At 45.4% G+C, this 15,791-nt stretch overlaps 13 protein-coding genes and 1 non-coding gene across 14 annotated transcripts, besides 24 other annotated features; 13 read left to right on the forward strand and 1 right to left on the reverse strand. All coding sequences in view use genetic code 2, as the record gives it.

The window, feature by feature from the left end:
- Nucleotides 1-71, forward strand: tRNA-Phe. Its single transcript has one exon. It is a non-coding gene; the product is annotated as a tRNA-Phe (tRNA).
- Nucleotides 72-1,041, forward strand: an rRNA (s-rRNA).
- Nucleotides 1,042-1,114, forward strand: a tRNA (tRNA-Val).
- Nucleotides 1,115-2,716, forward strand: an rRNA (l-rRNA).
- Nucleotides 2,717-2,790, forward strand: a tRNA (tRNA-Leu).
- A 9-nt stretch (nucleotides 2,791-2,799) lies between these two features.
- ND1 (NADH dehydrogenase subunit 1) lies at nucleotides 2,800-3,777 on the forward strand. The gene has a single exon. It carries the CDS (start codon nucleotides 2,800-2,802, stop codon nucleotides 3,775-3,777), a length of 978 nt encoding a protein of 325 aa, YP_829489.1.
- Nucleotides 3,776-3,848, forward strand: a tRNA (tRNA-Ile).
- Nucleotides 3,849-3,861: 13 nt separating this feature from the next.
- Nucleotides 3,862-3,932, reverse strand: a tRNA (tRNA-Gln).
- Nucleotides 3,932-4,001, forward strand: a tRNA (tRNA-Met).
- Nucleotides 4,002-4,007: 6 nt separating this feature from the next.
- ND2 (NADH dehydrogenase subunit 2) lies at nucleotides 4,008-5,048 on the forward strand. Its single transcript has one exon. It carries the CDS (start codon nucleotides 4,008-4,010, stop codon nucleotides 5,046-5,048), a length of 1,041 nt encoding a protein of 346 aa, YP_829490.1.
- Nucleotides 5,047-5,116, forward strand: a tRNA (tRNA-Trp).
- Nucleotide 5,117: 1 nt separating this feature from the next.
- Nucleotides 5,118-5,186, reverse strand: a tRNA (tRNA-Ala).
- Nucleotides 5,187-5,188: 2 nt separating this feature from the next.
- Nucleotides 5,189-5,262, reverse strand: a tRNA (tRNA-Asn).
- A 2-nt stretch (nucleotides 5,263-5,264) lies between these two features.
- Nucleotides 5,265-5,331, reverse strand: a tRNA (tRNA-Cys).
- Nucleotides 5,331-5,401, reverse strand: a tRNA (tRNA-Tyr).
- A 1-nt stretch (nucleotide 5,402) lies between these two features.
- On the forward strand, nucleotides 5,403-6,953 carry COX1 (cytochrome c oxidase subunit I). The gene has a single exon. It carries the CDS (start codon nucleotides 5,403-5,405, stop codon nucleotides 6,951-6,953), a length of 1,551 nt encoding a protein of 516 aa, YP_829491.1.
- Nucleotides 6,945-7,018, reverse strand: a tRNA (tRNA-Ser).
- Nucleotides 7,019-7,020: 2 nt separating this feature from the next.
- Nucleotides 7,021-7,089, forward strand: a tRNA (tRNA-Asp).
- A 2-nt stretch (nucleotides 7,090-7,091) lies between these two features.
- Nucleotides 7,092-7,775, forward strand: COX2 (cytochrome c oxidase subunit II). Its single transcript has one exon. The coding sequence runs from the start codon at nucleotides 7,092-7,094 to the stop codon at nucleotides 7,773-7,775; it is 684 nt and encodes a 227-aa protein (YP_829492.1).
- Nucleotide 7,776: 1 nt separating this feature from the next.
- Nucleotides 7,777-7,845, forward strand: a tRNA (tRNA-Lys).
- Nucleotide 7,846: 1 nt separating this feature from the next.
- Nucleotides 7,847-8,014, forward strand: ATP8 (ATP synthase F0 subunit 8). Its single transcript has one exon. The coding sequence runs from the start codon at nucleotides 7,847-7,849 to the stop codon at nucleotides 8,012-8,014; it is 168 nt and encodes a 55-aa protein (YP_829493.1).
- ATP6 (ATP synthase F0 subunit 6) lies at nucleotides 8,005-8,688 on the forward strand. The gene has a single exon. It carries the CDS (start codon nucleotides 8,005-8,007, stop codon nucleotides 8,686-8,688), a length of 684 nt encoding a protein of 227 aa, YP_829494.1.
- On the forward strand, nucleotides 8,688-9,471 carry COX3 (cytochrome c oxidase subunit III). The gene has a single exon. A coding segment is annotated over exon 1 (784 nt).
- Nucleotides 9,472-9,540, forward strand: a tRNA (tRNA-Gly).
- On the forward strand, nucleotides 9,541-9,891 carry ND3 (NADH dehydrogenase subunit 3). The gene has a single exon. The coding sequence runs from the start codon at nucleotides 9,541-9,543 to the stop codon at nucleotides 9,889-9,891; it is 351 nt and encodes a 116-aa protein (YP_829496.1).
- Nucleotides 9,892-9,893: 2 nt separating this feature from the next.
- Nucleotides 9,894-9,962, forward strand: a tRNA (tRNA-Arg).
- A 1-nt stretch (nucleotide 9,963) lies between these two features.
- On the forward strand, nucleotides 9,964-10,260 carry ND4L (NADH dehydrogenase subunit 4L). The gene has a single exon. It carries the CDS (start codon nucleotides 9,964-9,966, stop codon nucleotides 10,258-10,260), a length of 297 nt encoding a protein of 98 aa, YP_829497.1.
- ND4 (NADH dehydrogenase subunit 4) lies at nucleotides 10,254-11,621 on the forward strand. Its single transcript has one exon. The coding sequence runs from the start codon at nucleotides 10,254-10,256 to the stop codon at nucleotides 11,619-11,621; it is 1,368 nt and encodes a 455-aa protein (YP_829498.1).
- An 11-nt stretch (nucleotides 11,622-11,632) lies between these two features.
- Nucleotides 11,633-11,702, forward strand: a tRNA (tRNA-His).
- Nucleotides 11,703-11,767, forward strand: a tRNA (tRNA-Ser).
- Nucleotides 11,768-11,838, forward strand: a tRNA (tRNA-Leu).
- On the forward strand, nucleotides 11,839-13,653 carry ND5 (NADH dehydrogenase subunit 5). The gene has a single exon. The coding sequence runs from the start codon at nucleotides 11,839-11,841 to the stop codon at nucleotides 13,651-13,653; it is 1,815 nt and encodes a 604-aa protein (YP_829499.1).
- An 11-nt stretch (nucleotides 13,654-13,664) lies between these two features.
- Nucleotides 13,665-14,807, forward strand: CYTB (cytochrome b). Its single transcript has one exon. The coding sequence runs from the start codon at nucleotides 13,665-13,667 to the stop codon at nucleotides 14,805-14,807; it is 1,143 nt and encodes a 380-aa protein (YP_829500.1).
- A 3-nt stretch (nucleotides 14,808-14,810) lies between these two features.
- Nucleotides 14,811-14,879, forward strand: a tRNA (tRNA-Thr).
- A 15-nt stretch (nucleotides 14,880-14,894) lies between these two features.
- Nucleotides 14,895-14,963, reverse strand: a tRNA (tRNA-Pro).
- Nucleotides 14,964-14,972: 9 nt separating this feature from the next.
- Nucleotides 14,973-15,494, reverse strand: ND6 (NADH dehydrogenase subunit 6). Its single transcript has one exon. It carries the CDS (start codon nucleotides 15,492-15,494, stop codon nucleotides 14,973-14,975), a length of 522 nt encoding a protein of 173 aa, YP_829501.1.
- Nucleotides 15,495-15,496: 2 nt separating this feature from the next.
- Nucleotides 15,497-15,567, reverse strand: a tRNA (tRNA-Glu).
- Nucleotides 15,568-15,791: part of a sequence feature (control region) that runs on past the window's edge.

The following is a 15,791-nucleotide window of genomic DNA, read 5'->3' on the forward strand; positions in this document are numbered from 1 at the left end:
GTCCCTGTAGCTTAACCCAAAGCATGGCACTGAAGATGCCAAGACGGTTGCCTCCCATGCACCCAAGGACAAAAGACTTAGTCCTAACCTTACCGTTAATTCTTGCTAAACATATACATGCAAGTATCCGCGCTCCAGTGTAAATGCCCTCGGTGCCTTACTAAGACCCGAGGAGCGGGCATCAGGCACACCCACAGTCGTAGCCCAAGACGCCTTGCTCAGCCACGCCCCCACGGGTACTCAGCAGTAATTAACATTAAGCAATAAGTGTAAACTTGACTTAGTTATAGCAATCCCCAGGGTTGGTCAATCTTGTGCCAGCCACCGCGGTCACACAAGAAACCCAAATTAACCGTAATACGGCGTAAAGCGTGACATTATGCTATCCCTCTAACTAGGATCAAAATACAACTAAGCTGTCATAAGCTCATGATGTACCCAAAATCAACCTGAAAACGATCCCAGCCCCAACGATCTATTAACCGTCACGAAAGCTAGAATACAAACTGGGATTAGATACCCCACTATGCCTAGCCCTAAATCTTGATACTTCCCCCACACAAAGTATTCGCCCGAGAACTACGAGCACAAACGCTTAAAACTCTAAGGACTTGGCGGTGCCCCAAACCCACCTAGAGGAGCCTGTTCTGTAATCGATAACCCACGATACACCCGACCACTCCTTGCCAAAGCAGCCTACATACCGCCGTCGCCAGTTCACCTCCCCTGAGAGAGCAACAGTGAACATAATAGTCCTACCCGCTAACAAGACAGGTCAAGGTATAGCCTATGGAGTGGAAGAAATGGGCTACATTTTCTAGAATAGAAAACCACGGAAAGAGATATGAAATCACCTCTGGAAGGCGGATTTAGCAGTAAAGAAGGATAATAAAGCCACCTTTAAACTGGCCCTGGGGCACGTACATACCGCCCGTCACCCTCCTCAAAAGCTACAACACCCAACATACCTAATTTCCTAACTAGCTAAAGATGAGGTAAGTCGTAACAAGGTAAGTGTACCGGAAGGTGTACTTAGCATACCAAGACGTAGCTATAACAAAAGCATTCAGCTTACACCTGAAAGATATCTGCAACACCACACAGATCGTCTTGAAGCCCAATACCTAGCCCAACCACCATAAACTAAATCAAACCAAAAAAATTCACTTCCAGACTAAACTAAAACATTTTTGTAGCTTAGTATAGGCGATAGAAAAGCTTGTATGGCGCAATAGCGAGACTCGTACCGTAAGGGAAAGGTGAAATAACAATGAAAACTTTAAGCAAAAAATAGCAAAGATCAACCCTTGTACCTTTTGCATCATGGTTTAGCAAGAACAACCAAGCAAAACGACCTTAAGCTTGCCCCCCCGAAACCCAAGCGAGCTACTAGCAAGCAGCTACCCCTGAGCGAACCCGTCTCTGTTGCAAAAGAGTGGGACGACTTGTTAGTAGAGGTGAAAAGCCTACCGAGCTGGGTGATAGCTGGTTGCCTGTGAAACGAATTTAAGTTCACTCTTAATCCCCCTCCACGGCATACAACCTATACCTCCATGTAGTAGATCAAGAGCTATTTAAAGGAGGTACAGCTCCTTTAAAAAAGAACACAACCTCCCCCAGCGGATAACCACCTCACACATCACCAACCTGTGGGCCTTAAAGCAGCCACCAACAAAGAATGCGTCAAAGCTCCAATCCAAAAAAATCTAAAAACAATACGACTCCCTCATCCATAACAGGCTAACCTATCACAATAGGAGAATTAATGCTAAAACGAGTAACCATAGGGTAACCCCTCTAAGGCGTAACTTACATTATTTATTATTAACAGACACCCATAATACTACATCCTAACAAGACCAAGTATTGACCCTTACCCTGTTAACCCAACTCAGGAGCGCCTATCAGAAAGATTAAAATCTGTAAAAGGAACTAGGCAAACAAGAGACCCGACTGTTTACCAAAAACATAGCCTTCAGCTCAACAAGTATTGAAGGTGATGCCTGCCCAGTGACACTACGTTCAACGGCCGCGGTATCCTAACCGTGCAAAGGTAGCGCAATCAATTGTCTCATAAATCGAGACTTGTATGAATGGCTAAACGAGGCCTCAACTGTCTCTTACAGATAATCAGTGAACTGATCTTCCTGTGCAAAAGCAGGAATAATTACATAAGACGAGAAGACCCTGTGGAACTTAAAAATCAGCAGCCACCCTGCCAAACTCAAACCTACCAGGCCCACTAAACCCCTACAGCAAACACTGGCTCGCATTTTTTGGTTGGGGCGACCTTGGAGAAAAATAGAACCTCCAAAAACAAGACCATACCTCTTATCCAAGAGCAACACCTCGACGTACAAACAGTAACCAGACCCAGTACAACTGAGCAATGAACCAAGCTACCCCAGGGATAACAGCGCAATCTCCCCCAAGAGCCCATATCGACAGGGAGGTTTACGACCTCGATGTTGGATCAGGACATCCTAATGGTGCAGCCGCTATTAAGGGTTCGTTTGTTCAACGATTAACAGTCCTACGTGATCTGAGTTCAGACCGGAGCAATCCAGGTCGGTTTCTATCTATGACTAACTTTCCCTAGTACGAAAGGACCGGGAAAGTGAGGCCAATACGACAAGCACGCCTTCCCTATAAGTAATGTACCCAACTAAATTACCAAAAGGACATCCACCCCACACCACTGCCCTAGAAAAGGGCCGCTAGCGTGGCAGAGCTCGGCAAATGCAAAAGGCTTAAGCCCTTTACCCAGAGGTTCAAGTCCTCTCCCTAGCTTCCCCCACCATGAATCACTCGCCTCTCCTAACCTATCTAACCATATCCCTTTCCTATGCTATCCCAATCTTAATCGCTGTAGCTTTTCTCACACTAGTAGAACGAAAAGTCCTAAGTTACATGCAAGCTCGCAAAGGTCCAAACATTGTAGGACCCTTCGGACTCCTACAACCCGTAGCAGATGGAGTAAAGCTGTTTATCAAAGAACCAGTACGCCCCTCTACATCCTCTCCACTCCTATTCATCATAACCCCTATACTCGCCCTCCTACTAGCTATCACAATCTGAATTCCCCTGCCCCTTCCATTTCCCCTTACAGACCTAAACCTCGGCCTCCTATTCCTCCTAGCTATATCAAGCCTAGCAGTTTACTCAATCCTATGATCAGGATGAGCCTCAAACTCAAAATATGCCCTAATCGGAGCATTACGAGCAGTAGCACAAACCATCTCCTACGAAGTTACACTAGCAATCATCCTACTATCAGTAATTATACTAAGCGGAAACTATACCTTAAATACTCTAGCCACAACCCAAGAACCCCTATACCTAATCTTCTCCTCCTGGCCCTTAGCAATGATATGGTATATCTCAACCCTTGCTGAAACAAACCGAGCCCCCTTCGACCTTACTGAAGGGGAATCTGAATTAGTATCCGGATTCAATGTAGAATACGCTGCGGGCCCATTCGCATTATTCTTCCTAGCCGAATACGCCAACATTATACTAATAAACACTCTAACCGCTATCCTATTCCTAAATCCAAGCTCCCTCAACTCCTCCACTGAGCTATTTCCAATCATCCTCGCCTCAAAAACCCTCCTACTTTCCTCAGGCTTCCTATGGATCCGCGCCTCATACCCTCGATTCCGTTATGACCAACTCATACACCTACTATGAAAAAACTTTTTACCACTAACACTAGCACTTTGTCTCTGACACACCAGCATGCCAATCTGCTATGCAGCCCTTCCTCCTCATTCAAGGAAATGTGCCTGAATGTTAAAGGGTCACTATGATAAAGTGAACATAGAGGTACACCAACCCTCTCATTTCCTAGTAACCTAAACCTTAGAAAAGTAGGAATTGAACCTACACAAAAGAGATCAAAACTCTTCATACTTCCCTTATATTATTTCCTAGTAGGGTCAGCTAACTAAAGCTATCGGGCCCATACCCCGAAAATGATGGTTTAACCCCTTCCTCTACTATCCCTAATGAATCCCTACGCCAAACTAATTTTCACCATAAGCCTACTCTTAGGTACAACCATAACAATCTCCAGCAACCACTGAATAATAGCCTGAACAGGGCTAGAAATCAACACCCTAGCCATTATTCCCCTCATCGCAAAACACCACCACCCACGAGCTATCGAAGCTGCAATCAAATATTTCCTTACCCAAGCAGCCGCCTCAACACTACTCCTATTCTCAAGTACAATCAATGCTTGGTCCTCTGGACAATGAGACATCACCCAATTAAACCACCCCATCGCATGTACACTATTAACAACAGCAATTGCAATAAAACTCGGATTAGTCCCATTCCACTTCTGATTTCCAGAAGTACTCCAAGGATCTTCACTCACAACTGCAATACTTTTATCAACAGTAATGAAGTTCCCCCCAATCACGATCCTCTTCATAACATCCCCCTCACTAAACCCAACCCTCCTCTCCATTATAGCAATCGCCTCAACTGCCCTGGGAGGTTGAATAGGACTAAACCAAACACAAGTCCGAAAAATCCTAGCCTTCTCATCCATTTCTCACCTCGGATGAATAGCCCTCATTCTCATTTACAACCCCAAACTAACCTTACTAACATTTTACGTGTATTGCCTAATAACTATCACCGTCTTCCTTACTCTAAATACAACAAAAACACTCAAACTGTCCACAATAATAACCTCCTGAACAAAAACCCCCACACTAAATGCAACCCTAATAATAACCCTTCTGTCCTTAGCCGGTCTCCCACCCCTAACAGGTTTCCTACCCAAATGACTCACCATCCAAGAACTAACCAAGCAAGAAATAACCTCAGCAGCTACACTCATCGCAATTCTTTCCCTACTAGGACTGTTCTTTTACCTACGCCTTGCGTACTACTCAACAATTACACTCCCACCCAACCCCACAAACCACATAAAACAGTGGCACTTCTACAAACCAACAAACACCCTCATCCCCATCCTTACCTCACTCTCTGCTCTTCTCCTCCCCCTGTCCCCCATAATCCTCACCATTACTTAGAAGCTTAGGATAACCTAAACCGGAGGCCTTCAAAGCCTCAAATAAGAGTTAAACCCTCTTAGTTTCTGCTAAGACCCGCAGGACATTAACCTGCATCTCCTGAATGCAACCCAGATGCTTTAATTAAGCTAGGACCTTCCCTAGACGGGTGGGCCTCGATCCCACAATCTCCTAGTTAACAGCTAGGTGCCCGAAACCAGCAGGCCTCCATCTACAAGACTCCGGTACACTCTCAATGCACATCAATGAGCTTGCAACTCACCATGAACTTCACTACAGAGTCGATAAGAAGAGGAATTAAACCTCTGTGAAAAGGACTACAGCCTAACGCTTTAACATTCAGCCATCTTACCTGTGACCTACATTAACCGATGATTATTCTCAACAAACCACAAAGACATTGGCACCCTATACCTAATCTTTGGAGCATGAGCCGGCATAGTCGGAACTGCCCTCAGCCTACTTATCCGAGCAGAACTTGGGCAACCAGGAACTCTCCTAGGAGATGACCAAATCTACAACGTCATTGTAACTGCTCACGCTTTCGTCATAATCTTCTTCATAGTCATGCCTATCATAATCGGAGGATTTGGAAACTGACTAGTACCCCTCATAATCGGTGCACCCGACATAGCATTCCCCCGAATAAACAACATAAGCTTCTGATTACTTCCTCCATCATTCCTACTCCTCCTAGCCTCCTCAACAGTAGAAGCAGGAGCAGGAACAGGCTGAACCGTATACCCTCCCCTAGCAGGTAACTTAGCTCACGCAGGAGCATCAGTAGACCTCGCCATCTTCTCCCTCCACCTAGCAGGTGTCTCCTCCATCCTAGGTGCAATTAACTTCATCACCACCGCTATCAACATAAAACCCCCTGCCCTTTCACAATATCAAACACCCCTATTCGTATGATCCGTCCTCATCACCGCCGTCCTACTACTCCTCTCCCTCCCCGTTCTTGCCGCCGGCATTACTATACTCTTAACTGACCGCAACCTAAACACCACATTCTTCGACCCAGCTGGAGGAGGAGACCCAATCCTATACCAACACCTATTCTGATTCTTTGGCCACCCGGAGGTCTACATCCTAATCCTACCCGGCTTCGGAATCATCTCACATGTAGTAGCATACTACGCGGGTAAAAAAGAACCATTCGGCTACATAGGCATAGTATGAGCCATGTTATCAATCGGATTCCTAGGCTTCATCGTATGAGCCCACCACATATTTACCGTAGGAATAGACGTAGACACTCGAGCCTACTTTACATCCGCCACCATAATCATTGCCATTCCTATCGGAATCAAAGTCTTCAGCTGACTAGCAACCTTACACGGTGGGACAATTAAATGAGACCCACCTATGCTATGAGCCCTAGGCTTTATCTTCCTATTTACTATTGGAGGCCTAACCGGCATCATTCTAGCAAACTCCTCCCTAGACATTGCCCTACACGATACATACTACGTAGTAGCACACTTCCACTACGTACTCTCGATGGGAGCCGTCTTTGCCATTCTAGCCGGATTCACTCACTGATTCCCCCTATTCACAGGCTACACCCTCCACCAAACATGATCCAAAGCTCACTTCGGAGTCATATTTGCAGGAGTCAACTTAACCTTCTTCCCTCAGCACTTCCTAGGCCTTGCCGGAATACCACGCCGATACTCAGACTATCCTGATGCCTATACCCTATGAAACACCCTATCCTCCATCGGCTCCCTAATCTCAATGACCGCCGTTATCATACTAATATTCATCATCTGAGAAGCATTCGCATCTAAACGTAAAGTTCTACAACCAGAACTTACCGCTACAAACATCGAATGAATCCACGGCTGCCCACCTCCATACCACACATTCGAAGAACCCGCTTTCGTACAAATCCAAGAAAGGAAGGAATCGAACCCTCATATGATGGTTTCAAGCCAACCGCATTACACCACTTATGCTTCTTTCTTATGAGGTGTTAGTAAACTAATTACATAGCCTTGTCAAGACTAAATCACGAGTGAAAACCCCGTACATCTCACTATGGCCAACCACTCACAACTCGGGTTCCAAGACGCATCATCCCCAATCATAGAAGAATTAGTAGAATTCCACGACCATGCCCTAATAGTCGCGCTAGCAATCTGTAGCTTAGTTCTTTACCTACTTACTCTCATATTAATAGAAAAACTATCCTCAAACACCGTAGATGCACAAGAAGTAGAACTCATCTGAACAATCCTACCAGCCATCGTCCTCATCCTCCTTGCGCTCCCATCCCTACAAATCCTTTACATAATAGACGAAATCGATGAACCCGACCTAACTCTAAAAGCCATCGGACATCAATGATACTGATCATACGAATACACAGACTTCAAAGATCTTACATTCGACTCATACATAATCCCCACCACAGAACTACCACCAGGCCACTTCCGACTACTAGAAGTCGACCACCGCGTTGTCATTCCCATAGAATCCCCAATCCGTATCATCGTCACTGCAGGAGACGTCCTACACTCCTGGGCAATCCCCACTCTGGGAGTAAAAACCGACGCCATTCCAGGTCGACTAAACCAAACATCATTTATCACTACCCGACCAGGAATCTTCTACGGTCAATGCTCAGAAATCTGCGGAGCTAACCACAGCTACATACCTATTGTAGTAGAATCTACCCCCCTTGCCCACTTCGAGAGCTGATCCTCATTATTATCATCCTAATCATTAGGAAGCTATGCAACAGCGCTAGCCTTTTAAGCTAGAAAGAGAGGTTCATCCACCTCCCTAATGACATGCCACAACTCAACCCTAACCCATGATTCTTCATTATACTACTATCATGACTTACCTTCACACTAATCATTCAACCTAAACTCCTATCATTCCCCCCCACTAACCCCCCTTCAAACAAAACCACAGCCCACACCAAAACCACCCCCTGAACCTGACCATGAACCTAAGCTTCTTCGATCAATTCATAAGCCCTCATCTACTAGGAATCCCACTAATCCTCCTCTCTACATTATTCCCAGCCCTCCTCCTCCCCACACCAGGAAACCGATGAATTACTAACCGACTTTCCACCTTACAATCATGATCCCTTCACCTAATTGCAAAACAACTTATAACTCCACTAAACAAAAACGGCCATAAATGAGCCCTTATCCTAACATCACTAATGACACTCCTCCTCATAATTAACCTCCTAGGCTTACTACCTTACACATTCACCCCAACTACCCAACTATCTATAAACATAGCCCTCGCCTTCCCACTCTGACTCGCTACCCTCCTGACAGGCCTACGAAACCAACCCTCTGCTTCCCTAGGACACCTTCTCCCCGAAGGGACGCCAACCCCACTTATCCCAGCCCTAATCATGATCGATACCACTAGCCTCTTAATTCGACCACTAGCATTAGGGGTCCGCCTCACAGCAAATCTCACAGCAGGCGACCTATTAATCCAACTCATCTCTATAGCCACCACCGCCCTACTCTCAATCATACCAGCCATCTCAATCCTAACTACACTAATCCTACTCCTACTAACAATCCTAGAAGTAGCTGTAGCTATAATCCAAGCCTACGTCTTCGTCCTCCTTCTAAGCCTCTACTTACAAGAAAACATCTAATGGCCCACCAAGCACACTCATACCACATAGTAGATCCAAGCCCTTGACCCATCTTCGGAGCAATCGCTGCCTTACTTACTACCTCCGGACTAGTCATATGATTTCACCACAATTCTTCCCAACTCCTTACCTTAGGCCTACTCTCCATAATCCTAGTTATACTACAATGATGACGTGACGTCATCCGAGAAAGCACATTCCAAGGCCACCACACCCCAACCGTCCAAAAAGGCCTGCGATATGGAATGATCCTATTCATTACATCAGAAGCATTCTTCTTCCTAGGGTTCTTCTGAGCATTCTTCCACTCCAGCCTAGTCCCTACCCCAGAACTAGGGGGACAATGACCCCCAACAGGAATCCAACCCCTAAACCCTATAGAAGTTCCTCTACTAAACACAGCCATCCTCCTAGCCTCAGGAGTTACCGTTACATGAGCCCACCACAGCATCACAGAAGGCAATCGAAAACATGCCATCCATGCACTAACCCTAACAATCCTACTAGGATTCTACTTCACTGCACTACAAGCAATAGAATACTACGAAGCACCATTCTCAATCGCCGACGGGGTCTATGGCTCAACCTTCTTCGTAGCAACAGGATTTCACGGACTCCATGTAATCATTGGGTCTTCCTTCCTATCAATTTGCCTCCTACGCCTAATCAAATATCACTTCACATCAAACCATCACTTCGGATTTGAAGCCGCAGCCTGATATTGACACTTCGTAGACGTCATCTGATTATTCCTCTATATAACCATTTACTGATGAGGATCCTGCTCTTCTAGTATACTTAATACAATTGACTTCCACTCTCTAGAATCTGGTTCAACCCCAGAGAAGAGCAATAAACATAATCACGTTCATACTCCTCCTATCCCTTGCCCTAAGCACTATCTTAACTACATTAAACTTTTGACTTGCCCAAATCACTCCAGACTCAGAAAAACTATCCCCCTACGAATGTGGATTCGACCCACTAGGCTCCGCTCGCCTTCCATTCTCAATCCGATTCTTCCTAGTAGCCATCCTATTCCTGCTATTCGCCCTAGAAATCGCACTCCTACTCCCACTTCCCTGAGCCACACAACTTCAATCTCCTACATCCACCTTAACTTGAGCCTCTATCATTATCCTCTTACTCACACTAGGACTTGTCTACGAATGATCTCAAGGAGGCCTAGAATGAGCAGAATAAACAGAAAGTTAGTCTAACTAAGACAACTGATTTCGACTCAGTAGACCATAGCCTGTCACTATGACTTTCTTTATGTCATTCACACATTTAAGCTTCTACTCAGCCTTCACTCTAAGCAGCCTAGGATTAGCCTTCCACCGAACCCATCTAATCTCTCCCCTCCTATGTTTAGAAAGTATAATATTATCCATATATATCATCCTATCAATCTGACCCGCCGAAAACCAAGCAACTACCTTCACCCTAATACCAATCCTCATACTAACATTCTCTGCCTGCGAGGCTGGCACAGGCTTAGCAATACTAGTAGCCTCCACACGAACTCACGGCTCAGACCACCTACACACCCTAAACATACTACAATGCTAAAAATCATTCTACCAACAATTATGCTCCTACCAACCGCCCTCCTATCCCCCCCGAAATTCCTATGAACTAACACCCCAACACGCAGCCTAATAATTGCAGCCCTTAGCCTCCAATGATTACTCCCCACATACTTCCCCTACAAAAATCTAACCCAATGAACTGGCATTGATCAAACCTCCGCTCTACTACTAGTTCTATCATGCTGACTCCTACCCCTTATAATCATTGCAAGTCAAAACCACTTACAGCACGAGCCACTCTCTCGAAAACGAACCTTCATCGCAACCCTAATCACTATCCAACCATTCATCATCTTAGCCTTCTCAACCACAGAGCTAACACTATTTTATATCTCATTCGAAGCCACCCTAATCCCCACACTAATCCTAATCACACGGTGAGGAAACCAACCAGAACGCCTAAGTGCTGGCATTTACCTACTATTCTACACACTCATTAGTTCCCTTCCCCTTTTAGTTACTATCCTATATCTCAACACACAAACAGGTACTCTCCACCTAGCAATACTAGAACTAACCCCCTTCACACTAACCAGCTCCTGAACTGGTCTCCTATCTAGCCTAGCCCTATTAATAGCATTTATAGTCAAAGCCCCCCTATATGGATTCCACCTATGATTACCCAAAGCCCATGTAGAAGCCCCCATTGCAGGATCCATATTACTTGCCGCCCTACTCCTCAAACTCGGCGGATACGGCATCATACGCCTCACCCTCCTAATAGGTCCCCTCTCTACCCCCCTGCACTATCCATTCCTAACATTAAGCTTATGAGGGGCACTAATAACCAGCTCAATCTGCCTACGACAAACAGACCTAAAATCACTCATCGCATACTCATCCGTAAGCCACATAGGACTAGTCATCGCCGCAGGTATAATCCAAACACATTGATCATTCTCAGGTGCAATAATCCTCATAATCTCCTACGGCCTCACCTCCTCTATACTCTTCTGCCTAGCAAACACAAACTACGAACGAACCCACAGCCGAATCCTCCTCCTAGCTCGAGGCTTACAGCCTATTCTACCACTCATAGCAACCTGATGACTACTAGCCAACCTAACAAACATAGCACTACCACCAACAACCAACCTAATAGCCGAACTAACCATCATAGTCGCACTATTCAATTGATCCAACCTCACAATCATCTTAACCGGAACAGCAACCTTTCTAACCGCCTCATACACCTTATTCATATTATTATCCACCCAACGAGGCCCACTCCCCACCCACATCACATCACTCCAAAACTCAAACACCCGAGAACATCTACTAATAGCTCTCCACATTATCCCCCTACTACTCCTCATCCTTAAACCCAGCCTCATCTCAAGATACTCCCCTATGCACGTATAGTTTCAACCAAAACATTAGACTGTGATCCTAAAAATAGAAGTTAAACCCTTCTTACCTGCCGAGGGGAGGTAACCCACCAAGAACTGCTAACTCTTGCATCTGAGTTTAAAACCTCAGTCCCCTTAACTTTTAAAGGATAACAGCAATCCACTGGTCTTAGGAACCACTCATCTTGGTGCAAATCCAAGTAAAAGTAATGGATACCACACTACTCCTCAACACATTCATACTCCTAACACTAACAATTATCCTAACCCCAATACTCCTTCCCCTACTATCAAACAACCTAAAAAACTCCCCTGCCACTATCACACAAGCCGTCAAAATCGCTTTCCTAACAAGCCTCGTACCAACAACACTATTCATGTACTCAGGCATAGAGAACATCATCTCCCACTGAGAATGAAAATTTATCATAAACTTCAAAATCCCCCTGAGCTTTAAAATAGATCAGTACTCAATAATATTCCTCCCTATCGCACTATTTGTTACATGATCCATCCTCCAATTTGCAACATGATACATAGCCTCAGAACCGTACATTTCAAAATTCTTCTCATACCTACTTACCTTCCTAATCGCTATATTAACCCTAACCATTGCCAACAACATATTTCTATTATTCATTGGCTGAGAAGGCGTAGGGATCATATCCTTCCTCCTCATTGGCTGATGACATGGACGAGCAGAAGCCAACACAGCCGCCCTTCAAGCCGTACTCTACAATCGAATCGGAGACATTGGCCTCATCCTCAGCATAGCATGACTCGCCTCAACCATAAACACCTGAGAAATCCACCAAACCCCCTCCTTAACACAAACCCCTACACTACCCCTACTAGGACTAATTTTAGCAGCCACCGGAAAATCAGCCCAATTTGGCCTCCACCCCTGACTCCCCGCTGCCATAGAAGGCCCAACCCCCGTCTCCGCCCTACTCCACTCTAGCACAATAGTAGTCGCCGGAATCTTCCTACTTATCCGCACTCACCCAATATTAACCAACAATCAAACCGCCCTCACCATCTGTCTATGCCTAGGCGCCCTATCTACATTATTCGCCGCTACCTGCGCCCTCACACAAAATGATATCAAAAAAATCATCGCCTTCTCCACATCAAGCCAACTAGGACTAATAATAGTCGCCATTGGCCTAGACCTTCCACAACTAGCATTTCTCCACATTTCAACCCATGCTTTCTTCAAAGCCATACTATTCTTATGCTCCGGATCAATCATCCACAATCTTGCCGGAGAACAAGACATCCGAAAAATAGGAGGCCTACAAAAATCACTCCCCATTACCACTTCTTGCTTAACTATCGGCAACCTCGCACTAATGGGCACTCCCTTCCTGGCAGGATTCTACTCAAAAGATCTCATCATCGAAAACCTTAACACATCCTACCTAAACACCTGAGCCCTCCTCCTTACACTCCTAGCCACAACATTCACCGCAACCTACAGTCTCCGAATAACTCTACTAGTACAAACAGGCTCCACCCGCACATCCACAATCTCCGCAATAAACGAAAACGACCCCACAATTACCTCCCCCATCCTTCGTCTAGCCCTAGGTAGCATCCTCGCTGGCCTCCTAATCACATCCTACCTCCCACCCACAAAAACTCCACCAATAACCATACCAATCTTAACAAAAACCGCTGCCATTATCGTCACAGCCCTAGGCATTATCCTCGCTCTCGAACTATCAAACATAACCACCACCCTAACCTACCCAAAACCAAACCCCTACCTAAACTTCTCATCAACATTAGGGTACTTCAATCCCCTAACCCACCGCCTTAGCTCTACTAACCTACTAAATAGCGGACAAAAAATCGCCTCACACCTAATCGACCTATCATGATATAAAAAAATAGGCCCAGAAGGACTCGCTGACATACAACTCATAGCAACCAAAACCTCAACCACCCTCCACTCAGGACTAATCAAAACCTACCTAGGTTCCTTCGCCTTATCAATCCTTATCGCCCTACTACTAATTTAAACAACACACCAATGGCCCCCAACCCACGAAAATCCCACCCACTCCTAAAAATAGTCAACAACTCCCTAATCGACCTCCCCACTCCCCCAAACATTTCCGCCTGATGAAACTTCGGATCCCTCCTAGGTATCTGCCTAGCAACACAAATCATCACCGGCCTTCTACTAGCTATACACTATACTGCAGACACAACCTTAGCCTTCTCATCAGTAGCTCACACATGCCGAAACGTCCAATATGGATGACTAATTCGTAACCTACATGCAAACGGAGCCTCATTCTTCTTCATCTGCATCTACCTCCATATCGGACGAGGATTCTACTATGGATCTTACCTCTACAAAGAAACCTGAAACACAGGAGTAATCCTACTACTAACCCTCATAGCAACTGCCTTCGTAGGCTACGTCCTCCCCTGAGGACAAATATCATTCTGAGGTGCAACAGTCATTACCAACCTCTTCTCAGCAATCCCATACATCGGCCAAACCCTCGTAGAATGAGCCTGAGGGGGATTCTCAGTAGACAACCCCACATTAACCCGATTCTTTGCCCTACACTTCCTCCTCCCCTTTCTAATCGCAGGCCTCACCCTTATCCACCTCACTTTCCTCCATGAATCAGGATCTAACAACCCCCTAGGAGTTGTATCAAACTGTGACAAAATCCCATTCCACCCCTACTTCTCCACAAAAGACCTTCTGGGATTTATCATCATACTCACTCCACTCCTAACCCTAGCCCTATTCTCCCCTAACCTCTTAGGGGACCCCGAAAACTTCACCCCAGCCAACCCACTAGTAACTCCTCCTCATATCAAACCAGAATGATACTTTCTATTTGCATACGCTATCCTACGCTCAATCCCTAACAAACTTGGAGGAGTACTAGCCCTTGCTGCCTCCGTACTAATTCTATTCCTATGTCCATTCCTCCACAAATCCAAACAACGCACAATAACATTCCGCCCCCTATCACAAATCCTATTTTGAGTCCTTGTAGCTAACCTACTTATCCTAACCTGAGTAGGTAGCCAACCAGTAGAACACCCATTCATCATCATCGGCCAACTAGCCTCCCTCACCTACTTCACTATTCTCCTAATCCTCTTCCCCCTTATCGGAGCTCTAGAAAACAAAATACTTAACTACTAAAATACTCTAATAGTTTATTAAAACATTGGTCTTGTAAGCCAAAGAATGAAGACTCCACCCCTTCTTAGAGTTACCCCAACCCAAATATCAGAAAAAAAGGACTTAAACCTCTATCTCCAACTCCCAAAGCTGGCATTTTCATTAAACTATTCTCTGACACCCCCCCCTAACTGCCCGAATTGCACCACGAGAAAGTCCCCGCACAAGCTCCAATACAACAAACAGAGTCAACAGTAAACCCCACCCACCCATCAAAAACATCCCCACCCCCCAAGAATAGAACATAGCCACACCACCAAAATCCAACCGAACAGAAAGCATCCCCCCACTATCAACTGCTACCACCCCTCACTCCCACCCCTTAACAAAGCCACCCACCACTACCCCCAAAATCAGCACTAAAGCAAACCCAACCCCATACCCTATAACACGCCAATCTCCCCATGCCTCAGGAAAAGGATCAGCTGCCAACGACACAGAGTACACAAAAACCACTAACATCCCCCCCAAATACACCATAAACAAAACCAACGACACAAAAGAAAGGCCAAGACTTACCAATCACCCACATCCAACAACAGAAGCAACTACCAAACCAACCACCCCATAATATGGTGAAGGATTAGATGCAACTGCTAATCCCCCTAACACAAAACACACCGCTAAAAAAACAATGAAATAGGTCATAAAGGTTCCTACTTGGCTTTTCTCCAAGACCTACGGCCTGAAAAGCCGTCGTTGTTACTTCAACCATAGAAACACAGTCTACACAAACACCATTAGCCCTATGACGTATGCCCCCCTACCCCCCATAATACAGGGATGTTCCTAGAATCATTATGAGTTCTATTGGCTTTATGTCATACTAGCATTCATCTATATACCCCATTACATTAAATGATACCTAGGACATACACCTTAATACCCGTACTAAAACCATAAACTGTTAACCAGGGCAGGCAAAAACACTCTACGAATATGACA

This window comes from Apus apus, mitochondrion (genome assembly GCF_020740795.1).
Source record: "Apus apus mitochondrion, complete genome".
NCBI classification, from domain to species: Eukaryota; Metazoa; Chordata; class Aves; order Apodiformes; family Apodidae; genus Apus; species Apus apus.